General features: G+C 42.6%; 1 protein-coding gene across 1 annotated transcript; it reads left to right on the forward strand.

Annotated features, from left to right (window-relative positions):
- The first annotated feature begins 1,119 nt into the window (after positions 1-1,119).
- Sh (Potassium voltage-gated channel protein Shaker) lies at positions 1,120-27,798 on the forward strand. Its single transcript, XM_022810550.2, has 12 exons — positions 1,120-1,220; positions 2,488-2,682; positions 2,857-3,195; positions 7,760-7,978; positions 9,778-10,043; positions 11,079-11,203; positions 11,664-11,809; positions 12,840-13,180; positions 17,968-18,189; positions 18,953-19,104; positions 20,254-20,643; positions 20,926-27,798. Exons 1-12 carry the CDS (start codon positions 1,120-1,122, stop codon positions 21,085-21,087), a joined length of 2,658 nt encoding a protein of 885 aa, XP_022666285.2. The 3' UTR covers positions 21,088-27,798.

Genomic DNA, 27,798 nt, shown 5'->3' on the forward strand with positions numbered 1-27,798 from the left:
GACTAGAATGGCGACCTTTAGTATGTGCTAGAGGTAGAGCCTATTTCAGTAGACTAGAACAACGACATTTAGTATGCGCTAGAGATACTCTCCTTTTTTTTTCGCGCACCTATCTTAGTGCTTTGGCAATTTCTGGGGAGCTACGTGTCTCCGTGTTCCAATAGGTAATCTATCTATGGTTTGTCGATAAAAATCGATAGAGGGCTACGCTTACCCACAAGTTGCCTTTTTTAGGACATGTAAAGCTTCGATCAGGAGAATAAGTGGGTAGAAACCAAAATTGAATATTCCTTTGCTCAACCCAGAAAATGATGGATACATGGCAATAAGGTCTGGCGTTGCTATCAAGTAACCAAATTGCCTGCATTTGATTGCCGTACCAATATGAAGCCTCTTAAGAAATTCGACACAATGGGTTGTATTCATTTTTCCACAAATATCCTGTGGTACACACCACACGCATCTCAAAATGGTCTGGAGCTAATTTAGGGATACCCAATGTTTTTAGTTTCCGTATATTCAGTATTTAGATTATAATTCTGTTACACGTTATACGAGAAATACCAGTTTTGGCCAGTCGAGTCCTTAGATTTTACGCTATGCCATCATATGTATATATATATATATATGTATATATATACGTATGTATATCTACGACAAACCATATCCCAGCGGTTTCGCGATCGTCTAACGCCGTTGATTCGCGAAATTATACAGTATCTAATTCTTAAGCGAAGTTCGTAGAGGAATTGCAACAGCTGACTGACGTTGTAGCCAATCGAACCGTAACGTCGGCGACAGCGTTCCTTTGTTGTAGTATTCCGCTACTGGTCTCCTATATACCGAGGAGCGAAAACCGTGCGCAAAAAGAACTATCATAGGGAAAGCAGAAATACTAACATACGATGAAAAAAGGACGGAAGAAGGCCGAGAAAGGACAAAGAAGAACAACCAGAAATCTTCGTCAAATAGTAAAGATCGTTGAAGTTAGAGAAATCGAAAATATCTCGAGAAAAGCGTCAATTGCTGATGTAGCAAAATAAAGATCCGCGTCAATAAGGCAAAACAAAGACGTCTGCGGTACACCCGCCGCTAATAAGCGATAGTGGCAGTCGTTATATGGCGCCGTCGTGGGACACCTACCAGTTGCAAAAGACAGAATGGCAAACCCGCCACTCACGATGCAGCTTCGTTAAACTCGCGACAGGTAAGAAGCCAAAGTCAGTTGTATCGAAAGGTGTCATAACATTATAGGAAGGCAGAGGCTTCGCTATAGTTGTTTTTCCCATTTTTTCTTATTTGTATGAAGATTTGAACGATACGATTGCATTGGACGAAGAAGGACACGAGACTGATCGAACTAGTCAATCACCGCACCTAGTGTGAACTATAAGCAAATTTTTCACCGACCAGCTTTTAAGCCACCTGTACACAAGCAGGTGTCTTTCAGCACTTATAATCTTGTTGTTGGACTCTAAACACGTAGAGCAACTGTGGGTACGAAGATGCTATCGACCGCACTTAAGTGATAGCCGAAGATACCAAGAAAAAGCAACTAATCGAAAGAAAAGCATCGGGTAAACCAGCTACCATCATTTTGCTCCAGCACTGACACAACCCGAAGCCAGGTTTTAGAAGCTACACTAACGTTCATCGCGAAATAGCTGAAATCATCTTTTGCCCAAACAGAATCCGGAAAAATACACCAGCGGGAAAAGACAGACACTGATTGACGAGCAAGCGAAAGAACTACTGATACAATTTCCATCCCGAGAGAAATGACGACGTCACCACATTGATATCTTCAGCACATAATTGGTACACGACATTTGTAGTAATATATGAGTATAGTGCCAAGTTGAGGAAATGGAAAAAGAACCTTAAAATTTAGTAAAGGCTACACTTCTAGACGACGGACACCGGAAGTGTCTAGATATATGCGAACGGTCCGCCCGTTGTTCTCTACGGAGTTGGCAGAAGAGGTTGAACCCAGATAGCTATAACGTTACCTCGGACGACACGCGGCGTAGAACTGTACGACCATTCATCGTTTAACCAGACAGAAACACACTGAGCGAACGTCCAATATTCGATTGCTTGATGTTATTGTGGCATAGAGCGTATTGTGCGTACATTAAAAAAATATCAAACGTTGATCATTGAGAAAATTGGAAAAAGAACACGCCAGCAAATAAGAAAGAGGAAAGTTGAAAGACGCCTATAATGATATGCAAATAAAAAAAAAAAAAAAAAAAGATATCAGAACCGTCATTTTGGACAACGGGAGCAAAAGCGGAAGAAGTGGCTTAGAATTAGATAAATGACAGGATCCGATGGGAGGAACTCACAGATGAGAACGAGAAGACACAACAAAAACTGGTCGGCCGATAATGGTAGCCGATACCTTCCGATTACAAGCTCTCCTTGGCCTGCCAGTATTGTTGAAAACTTCCTAACGAAGCCATTGTAAGCAACCAACCCTTGTAGGGTGTCGCTATTCAGCCCCGATGACCGCCCTCGACCGCTCCGGCTTCCAGCGACACCCCCAGAAGCCCAGCAGCACGAATACAAACAACAGCAACAGCAGCAACCTCAACCGCTGCTGTACCAAGCTGTTCAAGTCTATCGACAAACTGGTCGGAAACTCGAACGTTCGTGTATCTGGTGTGGGTGCGCTACAAGGTAGTGCCGCGTGGATGAGCTGAGCGGCCCGCGATCGTCTGGGCGCTCCCCGCGTCGTGTGCAGAGCAACAAACAGCAGCAGCAACAGTAGGACCCGCAGCAGCGGCAGCTGCGTGTCACAATAGTGCAGCAAACGGACGTGCACTGCTCGCGCTAGCTGAGGTCTCCCTAAAGCCTCAAGATAAGCTGGAACGTCGGCAACAACGCGGGCGGGCGGCGGCGAGTGTCGTCCGCCGCCGCTCCATCCGCCAGCCACGGTACATTCGCCGATAAATGGGGACTCACACCCGTACTTAAGCCCAACAGCCAAACAGCGACCCAACCAGCCACAGCAGCAGCAGCAGCAGCAGCAGCAGGTGGTGTAATCGCCGCTGGTGGTGCTGTAGCTGGTGCCGCTTCCCATCAACCCGGCATTCAACAGGCCCAGCAATCCGGCGGCAAAGCCGGAAAGTTACAAGGGCCAACCGTCGTGTTCGTACCCGGCGAAGGCATCAAAACCGTCGAAAGAAATAGGTACGTTATTCTATGTGACTGTGTAATCACCATTTGGTCAGTTTCAACAAGCCTTCATGATTTCCTCCCCCTCCCTCCACATAACCTTTCCCTCTCACACAATTGGTTACCCACCAACTAAGCCCCCACTACTTCGTTACTGTCTTACCTAAAAATACTTCCTTCTGCACAACTAGTAAACCGACCCCAAATATTTTTTAACCACTCAGTTACCAATTTAGCTTAGCCACACATGTTGCCCGCACAGTGACTCACTCACCCATCCCGGGAGCCAGTCAACCTTTTAAGTTCGCCCCACGTTTAGTGCTTGACGCTCCTTGCTGTCGATTCGTGGTTTTCCATTTCCCGCAACCTCAACTTTCCCTTGGTGGCCCTCCTAGCTTTTTTGACCTAACGAGCACAAGATCGCTTTCGATCCCACGTGCTGCAACTATTGCAGCGTTGTGTTGAAGCAAAAGTACATACTACGAAGAAGCGTTTCGTTCGTCGACTGGCATCCAGAAGACGCGCAGTGAGGAGGTTCTGGGAATTGAGAATTCGAAGGTGGAACAGATCGAAAAGGTAAAAGCAGTCTTACACAGCACCGGCTGGGCGCTTCTAAGGTACGGTCGCTAGCGATCGCATGGAGAGAGCTCAAGGCTCCCAAGCTGGAAAGCAGGTAGAAGGCTTTTTCATGGTAGAGGCATCAGAAGCAAAATGCGAATCGGCCGAGGAGAAGCAGTGGCTGGATAACGCTGGCGGTCGGTTTGTCTTTCCCAGAAGAAGTACTCAATAAGATTTGTTTCCCTTCACCTTTATCTTTCCCGGCATTCACAGACGCGGTAAAAATGAACATACTGACGTACAAGAAGAGATTGTCAGATTGGGGATTAGCATCTAGAAAGCAATGAGGTAAAGATTCAATTTCTGAGTATTTCTTCAGCCAACAGGAATTAACCCCGTCCCCTCTTGTCCACCGAGCGCCTGACCGTCCTATTTTCGTTTTGTCCTCTAAAACATCCCTGAGTATTCGAGAAACCATCTTCACGTCCACTGTACTTTTCGAACTGCCCAGCCGATAGCGGCTCCTTCTTATCGATATATGTAGCTTGGTAAATGTCTCCTAACAAGAATTTCCTACAGTGTTTCGTCTATGATTCGACCAGAAGTAAACGCTCAATTTTTACCAGTATACGTGAGGGTCATGGACATACTATATTTTACGTACTTGCTTTATCTGAGTCTCTGGGAATGTTCTCAATGAATGCGAAGCACGTCGGCGTTACGATTATTGCTAGACTTTTCGTGTAAAGAGTCAGAGAGCATGGTACGCTAGGGCTTAATGAACACACCAATAAAAAGGCCACATAGCCTTTAACACGGACTCGAGACGGGTAGAAGTGTCTACTTGATACAAGGAATAGTAAAGCGATCAAAGAGAGCTCAAGAACAAGACGGACAAGCAACAGTAGCAGTATATATCCGGTTGCTAACTTGTCGTGATTGATCGCTAGCCACCGCGTATAGTTGAATACGAAACGAGATGACCATGAATTATGCGGAAGACCATGTCCTTATCCGTCCGTCCACCAGGGTGATCGACGTTTGCGACGACTTCGCCTGTTCACACTTTGCCCTGGTACCCTAAAACTATCCGGAAATATGCCTGCGTGCGTAGGCAAACACGTAAGGAAATTAGCACCCACTGAAGCAGATAGCACAGTATTAAGTACAAACAAATAGCCTGAACTGAGGGTTTACGATTAGCCTCTTAAACGGTTTTTGGCGAACGATGAAACATAATCAACGGCAGTAGCGCCGTGCAGCATTTAAATCTGATTGGCGATGTCTCATAATGGAACTGCGGTCAACTTGCAGTTTTTAGAACTCGTAAAACTCCTCTTTGTTTTCACACAAACAGCGCTTAGTATAAGACCTTTCGCACTCGCTTTGTGCCCGTTTTATATTAAGTCTTCCCTTTTGTCACACCTGAAAAAAAAAGTCTAATACGAGTTATTTTTTTAAATGAGGCAAAAAAGAAAGTCGTTTACGTAGCGTAAAATGCCATAACTTCTGATCTCGATTTATTAGAAAATGGCTATTTTTAACTAAGTTCACGCTCATCTGTGTGCCGATTGAAATAAAAAATTCCAGCTATACCGCCACTCTTTTCTTTTAAATTCTGTAAAAGTCCTAAACAGGTATCTTTGTTTCGAGGCCTGCGAAGGGTTTTCGATTGAAAATTCGGAGATATGCATATTAGCAACCAACAAATATGGCAAATGTATGAACATGTAAAAAAAACAGGATAGAAGCAATAACAGTTTTAATGTAACGTCATCTTTATACTGAAACGGCAGTTAAGGCCTGCAGTTGCTTGGTATATTGTAGGTTATGCTGTCACAACAAGAACTAGCAGCTACTCAACGACGTACACAGGGGTCAATCTAATAAAAAAGAGACATGACCGCGCAAAACTGCCCGTACAATATATTGTTGCTGACCCACAATTGCTATCATTATCAATAACTCAGTTGCGAATTGCAGCTTCAGGACACGATGTTAAGTTAGGCTGTTGGGTCAAGCGGGTCACTGGTGAAAAGCTATCCCACTCCAAACATATTACCGCTGACTAAAATGCTAATTTATAGTGTTGTTGTTGTTGTTCCTGCTGTTGGTATTTAACATCTGCTGTGTCTTTTCCCCTTGCGCAAGTCACAGCATCGGCTGCCTATTGTATACCGATAGAGTCCCGGACCTGTGGCTGCTGCTGACTTTATGGTGCTATGTGTCTATGATGAGCAATATAAAAGACCTTTAAAAATTAGCTCAAAGAGCCATCGACCACGCCAGCCACAACTACAGTACGCGTTGTGTGTTTGTGCATGTTATGAGGCTAGCCTAAGCGGCTTGCTTAGCGCCTGTCTACTTTGTCTGACTGGATACTCTCATACGATTGCCATTGCGCGATGACAACGAGACAGAACCGGCGTCAAAGAGCGTACCCGCGCACAGTAGCTGCTGCTGGGAAAGAGGCGGGCTGGCCCTTAGCAGGCCGGGGTAAATGGCTGGTCACTTGTTCAGGCAACGGCGGTCGACAACAGGAAAAAAGCAACAGTAAAGCGCAGGGCCCCCGATGAAATCGCAACAGAAGCAGTTGGTACCACTACGAGCATCGTTATCGTCTATGACCACGCTGCTAACGCTGAAGGCCACCGAATGCGCGGGCCCTTCTCCAAAAAGGCTATGAAACAACGTGTTTTGCCCCTCTCCGGCGCATGCTGCGCTGCTGCCTGGTCGCACGCCAGCACCACTACGAGCGTCATCGTAGCGAGAATAACAAAAGTATCGCCGCCACCATCTTCTTTTTCTGTGTGGTGTTTTTGTTGTCGTACGGGCAGAAGAAAGGAATAATAGACATAACGAGGAAAATGCCAACAACGATTGCAACAAGAGGAAAGGAACGTTGCCAGCATGAAGGAAGGACAATAACAAGCAATAGGACGCACAAAATCACAATCCTAACATAGCCTTCTTGTTTGCCTGGTCGGGATTCACAAATGTTTCCACTTGAACCAGCTCGAGGGGCGGGCGGCACCTGCGTGCGATTGGATGAATTTGATATTGAATACATGTGCAAACCTTTCGGCATATGCAACATGTGAACAATGTGGCAATCACGTCAACAAAAACAACAAGAACCTTTACTCGAAAGACTTGTGTGGTGCTGGGTAGTAGACGGAAGCTCATGTTTGGGGTGACACCGACTTTCACTGCGATCATTCCTTAGGTTCTTCAAATTGATTTTCCTCGTGCTTTCATAGAACTGCGTTTGGATACCTTTTATCTATTCTCGTTCGCCTTTATCATCACGTAATGTGTCTACTTTTAAAGCTATCATTGACGGTGAAACGCTTTTAAAGAACTAAGCACAGCGTCTGCTTCTAGTCCGAAGTGCTGCCGAAAGCAACTCGTCGTATAGAAGTGGCCGATATTTTCCTGAGTGTTCATATGCAAGGATACGAAAGTGTGAGGAACCGTCCATGTACGTCACGTTACTGCGAAGCTGTTCACCTCGTCGTAGGAGAGTGATGGTGACGGTGACGGTGACGCTGCTGCGTATGGCTTTGTCATAAAGAATTGTGTGCGTTAATCATTTATACCATAAAAGAAATTGACGGAACTGCAGGTCTGTGTTGCGACATAGTGATAGAGACGGGCCACGAGAAGTTATTGACGCCTGTCATAGTTGGGCTGAAAAGGTAGAATTAGTTTTATTTCTAGTATATGCGGGGAAAGTATATGCGGGGAAACAAAGCGGGGAAAGCATTTGTTCGATCGTTACAATGCCGGTGATTCTATAGACTGAACAGGAACGCTGCTTCTTTTACTCAGCGAACATTTTGCTATTGTCTAATTAAATTCATGTTAATTAAATTCAAATTGTTAAATTCAGAACCTGAAAACTCTTCCAAGCCAGTCAGAGATCATAAACAGGCAAAGCCAGAAATCTGCTATATCAATTCCGCAACGATTCGGACATTGATGTAACTATATGTCCATTTGCCAATAACAAACTTATAAGCGCGTTAAGGTCCGCGTACGTAGCGCTCCGCGTGGCAGCATCGAGAGTTGCGCTTATTGAAGTACTCTGTTGCTGCTGCTATGAGGCGGCCGTCGACGTCTGGATGTTCCGCGTTAGCACGGCTTACGGGGGCGGTGGTGGCTCCTCGGAACAGCGTGTCCCGGAGCGTACCAATGTCACGCATCACCTACAAACCAGCTGGTCCGATCACAACAAGAAGTACGTGTGGTCCTGTTTGCTCACATTTTCACGTCTCTGTTCTATAGTGTCCTTATTTTACAAGCGTTTTCTTTCAACAACCCTTACTATTTACCAACCTCTGTGTACCTAAGGAATGTTTACTGGTCCTGAATGATTTACCGATCTTAAATGAGTGTGCTCGCTCGGCATGAACGCTGATATATGTTCGTGTGCATACATCACAGTGCTGCACTATACCCAGTCTGTTATATAAACCGTCACCATAATAGGCTTTTTGAGTTTCTAGCAAAGAACCTAAGCTATGCCCGATAGGAGTAACGGCTAAAAACGATGACTGCAGAGGGCGCGGAATACAAAGAGGGTGAGTGGGAGGTCCTTGATAAAGGGTAGTAAGGTAGGGAACGATTAGAAAAAAAAGAAGAGGTCGTGATTTCGAGGGCTCCGTGAATCAGTCGATCTACTGTCTCCTGTTCCATCGTTGTCTCGTTCAGCTCCGCGGGGCGTTCAATTCAAAACAATTCTGAGCAAAGAAATCACATGGCCCTCAACGACGACGCCTCTGCTGCTAGTATCTCTGCTTAGAATAGCTTTTAGGATGTTGTTCGGTTCGACCATGTATTCAGCGTCATGGAAGCTGTTTTTTTACATTGTCGACTGTCGCTAGTCAGCGTAGAACGGCCACGGACCACATGGCAATTCACTAGGACGCGCGATTCGCGCCATGCGAGGTGTGATGGCCTGATAGCGCCAACCGACGAAATGAGTGTGCAGTTGAGGTTCTGCGCTAATGGAAATAGTTAACGCTGATGGGAGCAGCGTGAACAAGTAACACCTTGTTGCCATCTTTGATTGTATCAAGAATGATGCCAAAGACATTCACAGTGATATTTTTAGCTTGTTTATTGAAAAACGTTTTTGGTTAACGACAGATACTCTCAAATTCGTCTCGATTTATGAGACATGTCATCGACTTAATGGAATAAGGAGAAAGGCGCGTCGTTCTCGACGTGATTATGATGATCTATTAATTGAAAATGATGCTACTTGGAGATATTTAGCTTTTCTAATATCTAAGGCGGAGGCAGGCTTAGGGATTAGAAAAAAAAAGTCTTTCGTAGTTTACATTAGAAAACAAGCAAGCTTATTGTTACAGTTTAGGCAACTAAAAACGTCAGACCTCGCCTCTGGTAGCTACCAAAAAGTGTTTCTGCTCCAGTCCAAACTTTTTTTTAGCCAAAAGTGGCCTGAAAATGGCACTTGTGACAACTGGCCATAATGGCTTTCAATTCGGCAAGTAATGAGGATGTCGAATGTGTATATAACTGAATTACGTTAGGCCTGATTTTCCCGTTCAGATACCACCAAAAAATTGCGTATGGGCAAGGCGTGATTAATATATTGCCCTTCATTATTAACATAGCAAACCGTTGTTTAGAACGAGGAAAAAGTTTTTTGTTGAGTTCTTCGAATCTACAATATTTTATGATATTATATTGCAATATTTATATGGTTATAATTGAATATAAATAAACTTTCTTTCGGAAACTAGAGTTATGTAATGCTAATATAAAAATCAACTTTAGGACATCGCTTCCTATATATATATATATATATATATATATATATATATATATGTTTTCCAGCTTGTCATTATGTATTATAATCACTGCACCTTGGTTCTGTAAAAGCATGATTAATAGACCTTCTTAAAACAACTATACTTAGCCTGCGATTATTTGAATATGTACGACTAGCGTGAATTGCAAGAAAAGATCTTATGGATTTGGTTCGTCTTTCTGCTGAATTTGTTATTATAGGTCGCCGCCCAAAATAGTCGGCTCGACAGAAGGGTGTGACCAGGGCACCGATATCCAAGCGGGCGAAGCGAATCAGGGCTTCTATCAGCAAGCTCCCGGAAACGGAGGAGGCGGGGGCACTGTAGGTACCGGAGGAATCTCAGAAGGCAATTTCGAGCCCATCCCTCACGACCACTCACTTTGCGAGAGGGTCACTATTAACGTATCCGGCCTTCGCTTCGAAACCCAGCTCAGGACTCTAAAACAATTCCCGGACACTCTTTTAGGTAAGTTCTGTGACAGCACACGCCTAATAAGAACCAGCTATTACATATATTGTACAGTGTATGCTATAAAAATTGGGGTATCTTAGTACCGCCCATTGTGTACCATCTAGTTCTTGTGGGTTTAAGTTAGAAGGGGCATGTGATCGTTTTCGTCTATCTATGACGTGCTATATGCTATATACTAAGGAATACGTCCTTCAGCGCTACAGAAGACTATGCCATCCCAGGTTTAAAACCAACGTCCCCTTGAACGTACTCTTCTTTTTTGACGAGCTTCGTTATCATCTCATTTCCCGATTCCTGCCCTCAGCAGGCATGCAGGCTATTCATCCGCTAGGTAAACCATGGGCCCCATCGGTAATGAACGCCCTTTGGTACACAGGCTCTTCTTGTCAGTAGTTACGTATTCGGGCCCTGGTTAGCCCATACGACCTTTTTAATGCTGTCTTCACGACGCACACTGCTAATTGGGGTGGCGGTATGCCAAACAACAGCACGTATAGGAGCAGTTTACCTCTCAGCAGAGTAGACGACGATCGGGCTTTAAATCACCTTAAACATTCCATTGAAATGGACGTTGATGGGGATGGAAAATTGTGTAGGGTATATAAGACATAGGTCACGCGATAGTGGCAGCTTTCATACCGTAAAAAGCAGAAAGCGCCTGCCAATGACCGATTTTAGGAATTGATGTTCTTCCATTTTGACCTGGTTTAGCAATGGAAATTTCGACCATCATGGCTTATCTCAATGTGAGGTGAGGCCTCGGTAGAGGTTATCTTTTAAACAATAGCAGTATTCAGCAGATCTTTGACACTCTACAAAGGCCTCGAATATTTGCTAGTTGAAGGACTCATAGATAATAGGATGGCCCTTCCATAATCGCGACGACTACAGGAGTATTCGTATAATTGACTTATCTGGATCACTTGAATCAGCGTTTTTTCTTTTATTCCGAGCGAGTTCACCGCGAACTTAAATGACCAAATGAATGAGTTCACTCCCCGTTCTCATATTCTGAACGAATCTTTTCAGGCGATGCGCGGCGGCGGATTCGCTACTACGATCCGCTACGCAATGAATACTTCTTCGACCGAAATAGGCCATCGTTTGATGCTATCCTGTACTACTACCAAAGCGGCGGTCGGCTCAGAAGGCCGGTACGTATTTTTCTAATTAGTCAACATTGTTTTTTTAAAATTCTTCAAATGGGAAATGGTATTTTGCCTCGGCGTTTATTATTCTGACTAGTAACTTGCAACATTCCGTAAATCAGGAGAGATTATAAACTTCTCCTGACTTACATTATAATCCCCTAGTGCCACTGAATATTATTCAAAGGCAAGTAGCTCGAGTCGTACCCACTGTTTGAGCAAGGATGTTTTAGTCATTGTGAATTAATCAAGAGTTTCAAAGGCGGAATTGTTCGTACCTGTGCCGTTTCTTGGCTCCCTCACCCATCTGCTTCTGGTGCTCCATTGTGATACGGTAAATTAGTATTTTAACGTCCTATGCAGTACGAATATTTCGTTTTCATTGTTCCTTCCTTCAAACTTACTTTTTTGCATTTCTCAGAGAATCCGTTGGACTGAAAGATAGGCAAATGGATATTTGTTTTAGGTGAGTGTGCCGCTGGACGTGTTCGCCGAAGAGATCAAGTTCTACGAGCTCGGGGAGGGAGCGTTCAACAAGTTCCGCGAGGACGAGGGATTCATCAAGGAAGAGGAGCGGCCCCTGCCCGCCAACGAGTTCCAGAGAAAAATGTGGTAAGTTACCGACTCAGATTACAGTGACTATCCACTTGCTGACCCGTGTAGACGGTATTCTGATAGGAGAAGCTGAAGCAGCTGCAACAATTGCAGGCTTCTTTCCTTTCATTACGCATAGTTTAGAAATACGTAGCTGCCACATTCCATGGTTGCTGGGGAAATTCTGCGCGAGCAACGGAGTATCTTTATGAGAATGAATGTGTTGACATGGGCCTTCATCGTTTCTGCCTCTCGGTTTCCTTAAAGTAATGGCCAGCTCCAAAAAATACCGATTTTCTGTTTTATGCCGGTAGCCCCTACCGAATATAGTCTAGCAGAGCATAAACACTGCACTTAAGTGACTCACATAGCCTACAGCTGCTAGATATTCTAACCGTCTTTCCTGGAGTTGTGCTACAGCCAACCACGTCCCGTGTTGATGTTCATGTCTGCTGTCAAATGTTTGCGTCCCCTAAGGTCGGATAACCTGTGCAGATTTATAAAGGCGTGTCTGGCCAAGGCACTTGCGAAATAGGTAGCTAGGAGGGATGACGGAAAAAAGGTGTATAACTCGCCAGTGATAAAAGTCGTCCTAGCAAATATCTTTCCTGCACGTTAAAACATGCATACGAGTGCCCTTGGTCCAGCAGTTTTCTCGTTTACGCAAGCCTATTTCTCTGTGATGGCTTGTAGATTCCAATAGATGCGTATTGTAGCTTGAAATGAAGTACATACTTCCGATAATGCCAAGAAAGTCTACACCTATTATTAAATCGTATTTAATAATGTCGTTAACAACCTCTCAGAATAAATTATGCCGTTCAGCGAGAGTCGTCCTAGTTATAGTGGTAACAAACAGCCTTAGCACTGTAGTAACAGTCCGCGATGTGCTAAAATATTATACGCATAAGAGCTACTAGCATACTGATAGGAGCAAATGAATACATCATAAGGCGATGGCAGTGACGTCGGCCGTTTTCTACCCTGTTTCAATCCTGCGTGTCAGACAATTCTTTCTGTTATTACTGTTTCGTATGTACCCTCCCAGGTTATTATTTGAATATCCAGAGAGCTCACAAGCCGCACGTGTGGTGGCCATCATCTCTGTGGTCGTGATCCTGCTTTCGATCGTCATTTTCTGCCTCGAGACGCTGCCAGAGTTCAAACACTACAGGATGTTCGCCGTCGCCGGAAACAAGACTCGCGTGGTCGAGGACGAAGTACCCAAACTCACCGAGCCATTTTTTCTTATTGAGACATGTTGTATCGTCTGGTTCACATTTGAATTGGCTGTCAGATTCTCCGCCTGCCCGTGCAAGTTCGCGTTCTTCAAAGACGTCATGAACAGCATCGATTTAATTGCCATCATTCCCTACTTTATCACACTAGGTAAGCCGTGGCTTCGATGTATTGCACTTCGGGACAGTATACGAGAGCACTTAGAGCGTACTATGTAATTTCAACATTTTATGAATATTTTCACAGCATCTTTGAGGGCCCTTCTACAGTACGTCATTCATGCGCTAATACATAGCTTGATTTATCTGTATTTATAATAGCTCATATACTATCTATTTTTCTTAAGAGTATATAATAATATGCGACCTAGTTTTTAAGCTTATATCACAAAGACATTAACCAATGCTAGCGCAACGTTTGCTCCTTAGCTCTCAAAAACGACCATCCTTTTCCACCGAACTGTTAGAAAAATTTTAAATACAATATATAACTAACGTAGACAAAACAGATTAGTAGAGTCATCTGATGATTCACGCGAAGCTAAACATGTTGAGGATTTCATTGGCAACGTCTGAATATCTTATCGTAGGCCAAACGCCGCAATAGCGCCAGTGTTATATTGTATTTATGTTACCTTTTTACGTAGACATTAGCAAAAAGACGCCTTTTTTGTAGTTGCGTTTTGCAATTCTGCCTATGGACGTGAAGTTTCAGAACATACCGCCGTGCTCCTACCAGATCCAGGACACCTGATAAGCACAGTTGTTTTTATAATAGAGTCTATGCTATCTTATTGTTATCGTTATTACTATATGTTGAAAGGGCCGATAATGGCGGTATGCTGCACTTGTGGCTTCAGTGTGCTTCGCATTACATTAGGTCTAGTTTTGATATACATTTCACGCAGTTTTTATAGGCCATCGATTGTTTGCATTGAACTTCACTTGTTTGCATCGATAATTACGTCTACCCGAAAGCTCTCCAGCTCTGGCGATTGTATTTGGCGCGTACACAAACACAGCAAACGAATGCAACGAGTATAAAAAAAAATATTTTCTCAAAACTTACATATTATATATTGATCGAAATTTTGAAACTGACAACGCCATTACGTCGGAAACGTTTCGCGTCGGAGACCTTGTATTCAATGTTCGTTCTTATTGCAAGTCTTCATCTTCACACGAATGATAACGAGCTGTTAAGGTCTTCAAGCGGCCATATCTACGCAATTTGCGTTATCGTGATCTGTCCAATTTGTGCGATTTGGATTCCAACTGTCGTCGTCTTTTTATTCATCCATTCCTTTCACTGAATAAGAGTGCAGTCATCATTTTAAAGCAACATTTTTACCCAACTCAAACCTTATTCGTAGCACACGCAACGGATTTGAGTTAATAAAAACCCTTAACACAAATACGTTTGGACCTGTAAATAGGGCAAACCGCGCGGTCCTTTCAGTTATAGTCGACATAAAATACTATTCTAAACGAGTCGTGTCGAGCTCACGTCGATCGATATTACTCGGTTAGTGACTTGGGGATGATCGTGTGCTATATCAATGCGTTGTCCGAGTTTGGCATCAACAGCGGACTTAGTAACGCCGCTGCCTCAAAACGGGCACTTATGTGATCTTGGACTAGCATCGTTGCAGCTCGTTCCAGCGCTTTCCTGTCAGTTTGCCTTTGTCAATGCAAGAAAGCGTATCAAACAGAGACAAGCTTGATAGACGAACAGTAGAGAACAGCCTGACTTATCCATTACTGGCAGGCAAGTAGCAAAGAGCGAACCAACGAATGCCAGTGTAATCTCTAAGGAGGCACTCTGCTAAGATCTGTTATTTGCAGACTATAAGGCACCGCTACCGGCCCCGTTTGCGATGCGCGAGGCAACAGTGATACCCAGTAAGACTGGATGAACTGATGTCAGTTTACCAAGGTCCACCTATAGATGGCTGTTGCCAGGTTGCCACTACAGCTCACAGGTGTCAGTAGTAGTAGACAAGCTCAGGTCGCAGGCTAAATAGGTTGAGCACGGAAAACGTTGAATACTGCGGTATTGATAATAGGCCTTCTAGTTTCACCACGTTCAGTTGGCCATCCAGCTGCCATTCGCTTCGCCCTTGCTATCTTTTCTCGCTTTTTTTTTTTTTCTTTGCTTTTATTTCATCGCCGATTTTTTCTGTTCTTTTACTTTCCGAAAGACGTACGCATACAGTAATTATGACAGGGAAATATCAGATAGGCAAAAGATTGAATGAGTCTGTGGGCGTGCACCATCGTCTTCGTGAGAAATATGCATTTAAATATATTGCTAAACGTACTGCATTGGCTAAGAGCGGCGAAAATATAGGTAACAATCAATCGATCGAATCAGTGGCGATAGAGAATCTACATTACTCTACATAATAAGCTCTATATTTTTATTTTTCGTGCTTAGAGGATTATATTTGGAAGTTGAACGAAGATAGTGTGGTTCCCTTGAAGTAAGTTTAGTGCGATAGAAGCTTAACAATACATTGTATCCACCCTATACACGTTAGCACTTCTATATATGATAATATATGATTACAAAGGTGAAACAATATTAAAGAAATATGAAGCCATATTCTTAGTGTTGTCAACAACTGAAAGGTTACGGGGATACCTACCCTAAAGGATTTAAGAGATTATTCTGTAGTTATTTGTGATGTTTCTTTAATGTAAACAAAATGTACTAAGTCGATAATTCTTGTAACATTATTATCTCAAGTTAGCCGTATATAATCCCCAACATTGTATGTCTGTAAACAGCAAATAATTATTTTAAATAAATTTTCTGTGAAAAGCCTAGGTGCACATCTAAATAAACATTTTTTATTCTCAAAATTTTTTTATATATACAAAATGCCTAACCGTTATAACTAAACTGAAAGGGATGGTAATCGTGTAGGCGAGGTCAGCGCTTTGCTTTTGGCTCCTGGCCTAAACCTGAGCTATCCATTGTTTAACTGCATTAAGATAAGACGCGTTGGCAAAACCGCTGCATGATCTTTTCCGTGTTTTTTTTTATGTTCTGGTTATGGTCGTGGCGGTACGTTTCGTGGAACTACCTCGAACTAACACCTATTCTTGGTTGTTCTGCTAACACGTACCCCAATGAGCTCAGTTCTAAACTAGTTTCTTTACCACCTGAAATCTCTACTCGATCGTTAAATTAAGGTTTCGAAGCTCATTACATCAACACGTAGTTTTTTCGATCTAGTATCTCTCTGCTCCATACTGCTTCTGAGTATTTATGCTCAATCAAAGGTTAATATCGTGTAGTAGCTGCGCTGCGCTGCGCTGCACACCTCATTCAGCTTTTTCGGTGAAGCTATACAGCCTCAGTATCGCTGCTCCGAATTGAACGTGCATCAGACCTATTAATCCAGTAAAATGTATGCCGTTTCATCTCCGTGTAATTGGCACACTAGTTTTTTGAAAAAGAAGTCCTTCCCGTATCTTCGTATTCTACTCTATCATATCATGTTTTCGATATCTCCAGGTGAAAACTCCCGAACCGCTCATCGTGGCGGTAATGTTTCTAGCAAATTTCTCAATGATATATTGTTACTTTCCTTAGCTTGAAAGCAGAATTCCGTCCTTTTCAATGATCGCTTCGTTCCTCTTTTTTCAACATCAAGTTCGGCGCTGGACGATTCGCAAACGTCGGAACTCGATGTTCTAATTGAGAACAGCGTAATTGTGCTTCTTCAACAATCTTTTTTTCGCGCTTTACTTTGAACTGCCTCAATCAACTCCTATAGAAATTCTTTTGTTGTCAATTGTTAATTTTCTTGTAGTTTGATTTTTTTTAATTAAAAAAAAAAAAACCTAGATAGATACTTTCTTCCTCTGACAGCCATCTTCATCGCTGTTTTTTTATTCTTTCACCTAACTTACATACGGTAATTGCACCAGCTAAAGGGGTAATTAGCTTTGGAAGCCAATTCCTACAAGTTCTCGCTTTCGATCACCGATTATAAGCTCCTCTATTAGATACAAGGAAAATGCTAATGGTATTTGTTCTAGCATGTATGCTTTCGGATGTTCTGGCGTCGGAACTAAACGGTTGGTTTTTAGCTGCATCTTAGATATGTTAATTGTGAGCTCCATTAGAGAAACCAACGTCCGACGGAGTACCCAAGTGCTTGGACATACGGCTAGGCAGTAGGAAACATTAAGACAGGTAACAATAAGTTCTTGCCTAATGTTATTAAGATACTGTGTAAAGAACGCATATTGACTCTTGTGGGACCGCTTACTGGCTGGAGCCTTTTCTACGTTTCGCTGCGGCCTTCGGTAAGCCGCTGCTAGTGCCCCTAGGTACGATGCTAGTCTTAGATCCTCTTTTGATTGTTGGTCAGACCTCTGACTGGTTCATTTTATTCTATGAACACGACGCCAGTTAACAATTTAATAACAGTGCAGTCACTTCGAGTAGCCATTAAGTAACATTAAACCAGCCAAATTCACTAGAGGGAGAAAGCAAATTTGATATACAATATAAGCGTTAATGGTTATAAATGTAGTACGATGGAACGATCTACATTCATGAAACGCTGTAGAACAAGCTATGTAAACGACTAAATTTTTTATCCGGAGTTAACATGTGTTCAAAAGCAGAGTGCGTGCAGATTGAGGGGTAATGGAATTTGGATGATCGCACTATGCACGACTTTGTGTAGGCGTTGGTACCGCACGTGCTACGTATTTAGATGCAATAGACCCAAATTATTTGACAATGACGTTATCCGGGAACATACATCATACAAACATTTCGTTTTTTAAATCGCCATGCAGACATACTGTGTTGATTTATTACCTTTAATTCCAACTTACAGAAATAGCTGGATTGGGTTTTAGCCTGGTTGTCCTAGCAACTAAGCCAATGTCTGACGTAATGTTCTTCAATTTTAGGTACGGTGATCGCTCGTGAACGGGAAGGTCCCTCACTGCTGCCACCTGGTGACAAGTCGTCAAACCAAGCCATGTCGTTGGCCATCCTTCGGGTTATCCGTCTTGTTCGAGTGTTTCGCATATTCAAACTTTCGCGCCACTCCAAAGGTCTGCAGATCCTGGGCCGGACCCTGAAGGCTTCCATGAGAGAGTTAGGACTACTCATATTTTTCCTATTTATAGGTGAGTACAAGATGTTTTGTTTTCAGTCGAAGATACACAGATTTTGCTTACAAAGAACGCTTTAAGCTTGCTAAGCGTTGCTCTAGTTGCTGAACAATTTCTTTTAAAGAACATTAACTCAAGGACAGCCGAGATCTTTTTGTTTCACGTAAATGGAATAATGTAATTGTAAACTAGGATGATTTGGAGACAGTTCATAACGAACTAGATGTTTTTGCATATTTTTCGGTTTTTGTTTTCTAAATATGGGTAGAGGGCTTTTCTTGTCACGGGTTTTGACCTTATATACGATTGTGCCTGTCTTAAGACTTTCCCATGGATTGGGGTGTCTATGAGCCTCTAAAGTGGTTGCAAATGTCCGCTTCCTATATCGAAGTAACTGTAAGTAGGTTCAGTTTAAGCTTTTCTTAGACCTATTGCTTAAAAACAACAGTGCTAGTTTTTCATTTTATCTTACTCATAGCATGATAAAGTTTGATATCGGCGTTCATATTTGGCCCCACGTTACACATTTTAGCTCTAACTTCAACCAACTCCGTTCTATCATATACTGTATGACACACATATATCTTTATTAAGGTAGTTCACAAAATACCTTAACTATTTTTATCGCAAAAATTAAATTGGAACATTTAAAACAAATTAGGGAATATATATGCATTTTATGTTTAGACTGTTTTGCTACTGTGTGTGAGCCTGAAAAGTATAGGTTCCAGTCACGTTCATATAGGTCGTGATGGGTATCTTGGTCAATCGTTTACAGGTGTAATACTGTTTTCGTCGGCTGTTTACTACGCCGAAGCCGATTCAGAGAGGTCGTACTTTAAGAGCATTCCGGACGCGTTCTGGTGGGCAGTGGTCACAATGACCACAGTGGGATATGGAGATATGAGACCCGTTGGTGTCTGGGGCAAGGTTCGTATGTTTTTCCTTTATAAACAAAAAAGGTAGTAAGTTAGCAAGTTAGCTATTTAGAGCATAATTTCCATAGCTAACCTTCTGGCCGATAGAAAATACTACAGTTAGTCTTCCCAACGACGAGGTTTGAATAATAAGGAAGATTACGACCAAAAACAGACAAGATCCCTTTGACGTTATCTTTCACAATGACCTGGGAAATCTCGAATGTCTTCAACTGACTGTGTAAGTTGATCTTCTGCAATTCATCACAACAACTGTAATCTTATGTAATGATAATAATGAGATAGTATTACAAGTACTTTTTGCGTTGTAAGTTTTGTACGTATGTTGTGTGTCACGGCTATGTCGTGACTTCTACAACCGCATGGACGCATAGATATTTCGTTTAGTGTATATTTAGGCAAGGTATTTAATGGCTCTTACAAATATAATATAGCACTCGCAAACAAATTTAGCTTAAATTTTAAATAAACGATTATTTTAGAAGATAACCAAGTTGCATGAGTCGGAAGAGGGTTAGATAAAGCTATATACGTAGTCAGCAAGTTCGATTTGCAGCGAGGGTTCGCTAGTAGTAATATGGCTAGTAGTAGTGTGGCCCTTTTTCTTCTAGCTTATTCTTATTCTAGCTTATATTAATGTTATAATTCTAGCTCAATAAATAATACAAAGAAGAGGTCCAATAAGTGAGGTTTTTCTTTTTAAGCACCCAATATACCTCAAGCGAGTTGTTTCTTTATAGGGCGACAAAACTCATTGAGGCGTGTCCTTGTCTCTTCGAAACGTATCCCTGCAAAGCTATGATTAAAATACAATTCTTCCAGTGCCGAAAGTGGGGCACTATTGGCTTTCTCGATAAGAGTTCTAATTCTACCAGTAAATAGGGTTATTTGTCATGCTCTGCATCTTAAGCCTATAAAAAAGCGTCAATATATGTGTGTGTGTGTACGATGTGCCGGATTGATCAGAAGCTGACGATACGTTGTCAATGACGGTTTCTGATTTTCCTATCCCAAAGCTATACATCATCTGCAGTTACTAACTGTCTAGAACCCTGAACTTTTTCTGTTCTGTTCATTTTGTTCGCCATACTCATTAATTCCCGCTGCTACGACACGCTCATTATTTGCACCGGCGGAACAGGTGGTGGGTTCACTGTGCGCAATCGCGGGAGTGCTCACAATTGCTCTGCCCGTTCCTGTGATCGTGTCCAACTTCAATTATTTCTACCACCGAGAGACAGACCAAGAGGAGATGCACGGCGCGCACAATTTCTCACACGTCACCTCGTGTCCATATCTGCCCGGGCCGACCGGGTCCGCCGATAAAACGACGGGGGCCACGGACGGGGTGGGCTCCCCCAGTGGAGGTGGTACGGGCGAATCGCCCTCACATCGAGGCTCGCTGCAGCTCCAGCAGCAACACGCGCGGCTGTTCCACCAGGCGAGTGCCACTGCCGCCACGCTCGGCTCCCTCAACAATCCCGACAGTATTGGCCCTACTGCCACCTCGCCTACGAATCGACATCGACTTGTGAGTCTCTTTTCGCGCTAATTTCACATCCGAGTATATACCCCACAAACAAACGTCCCTTCCAGACTATTATCAAACACAAATCAAGCGAAAACACAATGCAGCATTAATTTCGTACTTATGAAATATTTTACTTGGCGTCACTAAACGTGTTAAAGACAAAAAAACAAACAAACATCCTATGCGGTAATTACAACGCCAAAGGTTTTTTGCAGTGTTTAATGTCGACTAGCGTGTCGTTCCCGGTACTAACTGTTCGCTTGCTCTTTGACTTTGTTTTAGGCAAGCATTACTTGTAGGTCGATCGAGGCGGACTGTTGGTCGTGTTCGAGTGCGGGCGATGGTGAGTCGGAGTGTGCGCCCGATCTCAATTCGCTTACCGCGCCACTCACGTTGTCGACGGTGGCGCCCTCGCCCGAAAAACGCATCGAAACAGATGTATGATATTGGCTGCTATACCTGCAACAGCGTTTTGCTATTGCTCGTTATTGCCACCATCTACCTTTGGCGCCCGTCCTTCTATCGTGATAGGATGTTAACAATGATGGCAACAAAGAAATTTCATCTGAGACAGACTTCTAGAGCTGACAGTGTAATATGCACTCGAGGTACAAAGAGAAAATACTGCTCGTTAACGGAAGGGAGCACTTCAAATGCAATACAATTAAGACCAATCAGGAACACAAATAGGGTGGAGCAAATGGAAACAAGGACAAATATGCAGCAGCTATATGTCACAATGGGGGGGGGGGGGGGGTACAGTAAAAACAGCACCAAGAAGCAATGAAAAGGAGGAGCCTTACCGAACGCGCGTGCGGCGGCTTCGCTGCTCCCTGATCTCCACTCGTTATCGACAGGTTGCTAGTTTAAAGTGATGGCCTGTAAAGTTTCTAGCACAGCAACCGATTTGCTGGCCGTCTGCGGTGCGATCAGTAGATCGTGGCCTGATTGACCTTCAGAATGACGAAATAATGACAAAAAACGCATAAGAGATGAGAGATAACAGAAGATAACAGGATACTAATAAAAACTAGAGCGCAGTATCAAGTTATAAATACACCTTTAAGCGCTACTTAGCCTCTCATGGATCGCAAGTAGTTAGACGACTATTCCATCGATAAGCTGCTGCGTGGCCTACAGACTCCGATTAACAGGTCTGATCAACCCTATCTACATTTATACGCCATATCTGGCATATTTATTGCCGGCTAGTCATCCATTCTCCGATATAAAAATGAAACCTGCGGGAAAAACAACACGGACGGCTATGGGAGACGGAAAGGCGCTTAAAAAATGACGCCCTTAAGCGAGAGCCTTGCTATTTCGCTAGAGTGCTACCGCACCTCGGGTCCTATGCGAACGTACACGGTATCCTCTTTTCTCACACTTTGCACGATTCTCATTGTTTTCACCAAAAAAGTCAAAAACAAGGTCATTTGACGCTATTCTAAATATATTAACATAGCTCACAGGTTAAGGGCTTCTACCTGTCTATGGCGGTATGAAAATATACACGATGAGAACTGCAGTAACGTGGACTGTCGCAAATGACCCGGTCGATATCCGTAGTGCGCATTGAATGTCGCCATAGCCCACTTTTTCATGTTAAGATGTGCTCAGATCTGATTGACTCACTACCCGAATGAGTGAGGGTTCAATGAATGAATGAATGAATGAATGACAGTAGTTATAATAACAGAAAAACAAGCGCGTGACTGATTAAATGCTTTCTCGTTGAAAAATGCTAATAGAGCATTGTGATGACTGCTGAGGATACTTAGCGGTCGCCGAGATGATCTTCATTTGATGATGAAGAAGACGAATCTGTGAGGTTCGCGCATGCTGTATACTTCTAGCCCTACCTTTCCCTTTCCTTCCCGCTCTATAATATTCTCGTTGAATCCCAGTTGTTGCCGATATCGGCGAATCTACTAGATCAATGATTAAAATGATAAAAATAAGAATTATGAAACTAACTGACCACATTAATATCCGCTGTACAGTTCTCCATCATCAGCATGCAGCTGCTTGAGGGGTAATCAATACGACAACTATAATATTGTAACAGGAATCCGTTCATGAGATGATGATGAGAATAATCAAATGGTGACCGCTATTATTTGTACCATACAATTATCACTATCACTATAAGAAATTGTCGGCACACCTTTGGGGATAGCTTAATGCAAGCCCCCCCCCTGAGGTAATAACAACTACAACTTCTACTACCGCTGACACGGCACAGAAGCTCCTATAGTCCGTTAATGATCGTGCTGGTAATAAGAACGACGATCAAGTCACCCCTACTACAGTCACAACAACAAATAGACAAAATGTGTATTCTGTAAAAATAACAGATATAGGTTCGAACGATGGTAGCGTGACAGACAATGGAGAAATGAATACGGAGAAAGAGAAAAGGTTTCATCAAATAGAACACACTATTTGAAATTTATATAAACAACGAAATAGTTACCTTAGAGAACAAAGAACAACCAGTAATTTTTGTTTGACATTATAAATATAACATGTACTACTCATGCCCAGGGCCAATCCGCAACGCAAATGGATAATTACTTCCTTCGTCATGTTTGTGCTGGCGTGCTGATCTGGTAAACAAAGCGTGCGATTGTAAGGAAAAAATCATAGTATTCTCTATGAACAACAGTAATATACGGAACTAAGCAAAAAAAAACAGCATGGCTCGCTTCGTTTCGAAATAAATAGTTATATGTTAATTAAATCAGATTTGCTATTAACGATCTGGCGCATTCATTGGCGTCGAACGGTTGTTTTCTAAATACTGCTGATGTTAGCTTTTTTGTAGTGTCCAATATACATAACACGTGAGTGAGTTTAAGTCGCAATTAAATTGCAAGTAAGACAAAATGTTTTAAGGTCCACGCCTGGTACTTCAACCATAATGCTTCAGACGGGTGATAGCTAGCACAAAACAAAAACGGTCTACGTCCGGATTCGAACCTAGACCATCACGCATCCCTAAATTCCACTTGCACAACTGCTGTAAAGAAAATCGATACTGCCGGCTGTCAGATCACCTGAACACCCCACGGAAATTCGCTTCTATAAATTATTCAACCCGTCATCGTTTCATGCAATCTGACTAGTTAAGCTTACTTGATTTTATACTTAACATCGAACAGTAACTTTTCATTGAGTGGTGCTAACAAACTGCTTGACTTCCAGAAGGGTTTGTGTTGACGTTGTATCTTGCAGTATGACATACTTGCTTAGTTCTTTGCGTTGACTGAATTATGCAGAAGGCATACGCATGATGCACACTATCAAGGTGACTGTTAGAATAATATTATATATCATTATATCTTAACTCGTTGTCGGCATTATAGGTGTGGGCCACTAAATACTAGAAACGTTCGTGGTCGTTATAGCAGCTCACCTATTTCTGAACCGTGTTCTCTCAGTATCTCCTAAAGGCGTGTCGGGTCGGAGCTTAATCGCATCCGAGCGTGATCTTAAAAGGTAAATGCTGCGTTGGTATGAAAGTTAGGGTTTATTGCAGCGCGTCATTGACTAAACACCAGAGGCTCAGCGAGTTACTGAGGTTACTCTGCAGTGTCGGCGACATACATGGTACGGGATCGGGCGTTACCTAACGATATTGGTGGCGATAAAGAATAATTGTCGGACAATCAAAGTAGATTTATAGGTAAGGAAGGTTCGTGGAATGGGAGCCTGACGAAAAATGGCAAGAAATAAAGGGCCACTCCGACACATAGCTATAGTAATATTAATAACAAGGATTATAGTACTATATGGATATATATATATATATATATATATATATATATATATATATATATGTTAGATGATGCTGGTGGTATCAAACTTGCCGGTCGTTGGCTCAAATTATATATATGTGTGCATAGCGTCGACGATATAGGGCGGCACGAGCGTTGAACGACAACGACGACGACGACGGTGAGGAGGAAAAGCGAAGATGATGACGAGTTAAATGGGTGGTGATATCAATAGTGATGAAGTGCCCGGTACCGTGCCTCCGACCCGACACTCGCATAATGATTGCACTTCATTCTAATCTTATTCGATGGGAAAGCAAACTAACGGATGACAAGAGACGAAACGGCTCCTAAAACAATACATGTCGTGTTAAATCTATATATCGAGTTCACTATTGCATCAAGTAATGACATCATGATGAAGGTAGATGACAGAGCGATAGTAATAACAAATCATAAAGACAATTTTAGAAACAGTGGCGTTACTGGAACTACAAGGCCAATTAGTGTCTGTAAATCATTTGCTGCTGTTGTATAATGTTGATAAATCAATTGACTGCTGTCTCGCCGATGACATGATTAATATGTGCTGCTAATTCTCACGGGTTACCCTGTAATCTTGTCAACTGTATAAGAGTAATGATGAAACACTTGCAATGGAAGAACTATAATATATCTAATAGAAGAAAATGATATTATCCGAATTGCCAGCCAACTGGCTATGGGCTTCACCGCTGGCGCGGTCAGAAAAACGGAACTGCCGAAATTACAACGGCAGTATCTGAAGGTAGCCGTGTGACGTTGAAATGGAGAAGACGGAAGGTTGAAATACTATGAAGCTGCGAGGTCGACAGGTCATGGAAAATCTGAAGGAGTGATTCTAAGTTGCCTTCGTAGAGTTCAGTATGCACAGCGCTTGGAGGAGACAAGGGCTAACCGACTGATAGGCAGGCACGCAAACTAAAAGAACTGAAGAACTTCTCGACACTTTCAGTATGAGCGCGATAAGCACCACTGGGTGATCGGCCTGCAACCAACCGCCAAAGCCTATCCTAATTAAACTCAATTCAAATCGGGTATTTTTTTCCGGTAAAAACCTATGTAGATTAGACTGATGAGCACTCGCCAGATAGTATCTGTCATTTAGTCGCTGGGTGCAACTTCACGATCTAAGTTGTGGATAGTAGCACAATTTTTTACTTGAAGTTGGCATCGTGTTGAGTGACTTCGTTTATAATTGTATACGGTACTTAAGATTCACAACCCAAACGTCCTCTGGAGCCCCTTTACTTCAACAACAGGACATACATTCCTCTGTAGCATATTAATTGCCCGCTTATTTTGTTCGACTCATTCGGATTTACTGATATGTGCCTTTCTCATAGGCTGGTTCGCTGTCTCTATGGGCACCGTTTTGATTCACCTATTACAACCTGATATTTCCATTAAAGCACCCGTATCGGCTGACCTCGTGCCGTCTATGGCCGTAGAGCAACGGTGGTGGGATGAGCTAGCAGAGGTTTGTATAGCCCGGGTTACATCATTGTGTATTTTGTGTATATTGCGTAGCCTTCTATCGTTTGTGAAGCTTTCTAAATTAGGCTACCTGTACGGCAGCGTCCTACTTTCAGACGAAGAAACATTCACTGATATACATTGGATACGTTTGAATATCTCAAACAGAACACACAATTAGATTCACCCCCTTTAACTGAGATAGCATGCGATCTAAATGAAAAGGGGAGCAGTAACACATGGCTATCTATCTGTGAGCGTGGCTAATGTAGAATAGATACAGTATTGTTGTATGCTGGGAGACGAGAAATCGTGAATGGTTAAACGCTGTAGCTGCCGTACTGGGAGTCTGTTGACCCGACATCTGCTGGGCATCGTCAAGGAGGTCGCCTGGTGGATGACTGATTATTGCTATATGGTGATACATTGATGACGATTATACTATGAATGATCATTGTGATGATGTCTATAAAAGTATTCAGATAATAATAAACTGATATGAGTAACCTGAAAGGTTAATGAAAACTGGATCGAAGCAAAATAGATCTTGATGAAACATACAGGATGGGAATTCAGAACTAAAAAAGAAAACAAATTCTGAAAAGTACATTGTCCTAGAAAGGACAGGAGGACGAAACTATAAGGAAAACACAACATCTGTGTATTAATTCTGCTACAAGTCCAATTATAACAGTCACTGCGGTATATGTAATGATGACGGTGACTGCGCGGCAAGGAGATGGAGGGGTTCACGGTAATAGTAATGATGATCAAATGATTATAAAAACGGACGTACGAAGAATTTGAAAATGGAACAATAAGGGCATGTTACAAATTGGACAAAGAGGGTAAACCTCGGTAAGTATCAACAAGTTACAGAAGAAAAATGACCGATACGTTGATGAGCATCGTGGAGAAGGGAATCGATCTACAATGAAGAATAAGATACACTGGTTAAAAGAAATAATAATCATATATATATATACGTGAATATTACCGATTCTCACAGGCGTGTTTCTTCACCTGCATTTGACACCGGAATAATGTAATACTACTTACGGTCAATCAATATTATTTGAAGAACACAAAGGTAGGTGAAGGTCGCTGTCACATCGCGTATAATGCCGACATTCGTGTCGTATTTGCAGGCCAAGGAATAAGCGCGAATTGTACGAGACCTAAACAGCTTGGCCCAATGCCAAAAACGCGCGCTAGTGCCTGCAGAGCTGTTGCCGCGCACCCCATGATATCGCGAGACGCATCTATCCCAATTAGTGTTATTTCGCGCGTCCGTAAAAACGTTCGAAGCAAAACGTCATTCTAGTAAAGTTGGTTACCGTTATAAGTCATACATGAAATTGTTAGTAGTTATATTACACTACTGAGTCGTTATTTAGTCGAATTAATTAATTGTTGCCCCTGAGAACACAGCGTTTCAACGCAGCCTTGATACTGCTGTCAAAGATAGGGGCAAGAAGTGGAGGCACTAACGCTAATTGTCGCGATGATAACTTGTAAAGGACAATAATAAGAGGCGCAGAAGTCGTAAGGAAAAGTTCTACAGACCACAGTCTGAATGCTCGTGGAGTTGGCCAATTAGGGCAACGCTAATTTTTATTATGGATTTATTGCTATAACATTTATTATGATCAATTGCTCTGATTAGTCGAGAGATGAATGATTGACGAGGTCGGGGTTAACAGGCAAACAAATGCGCAGGACGACAGTGTAGAAACGAAAAAAAAAAAAAAAAGAGGACATTGCAGCTGCCATGCCGAAGTAGTTGTTCGAGGGGTTGACGCTTATTGAAGGCATTTGTTATTAGCGTTTTTAATAAACAAAATAATAATAATACAGCACA

This window comes from Varroa destructor, unplaced genomic scaffold (genome assembly GCF_002443255.2).
Source record: "Varroa destructor unplaced genomic scaffold, Vdes_3.0 BEIS01000001.1, whole genome shotgun sequence".
Taxonomy (NCBI): domain Eukaryota; kingdom Metazoa; phylum Arthropoda; class Arachnida; order Mesostigmata; family Varroidae; genus Varroa; species Varroa destructor.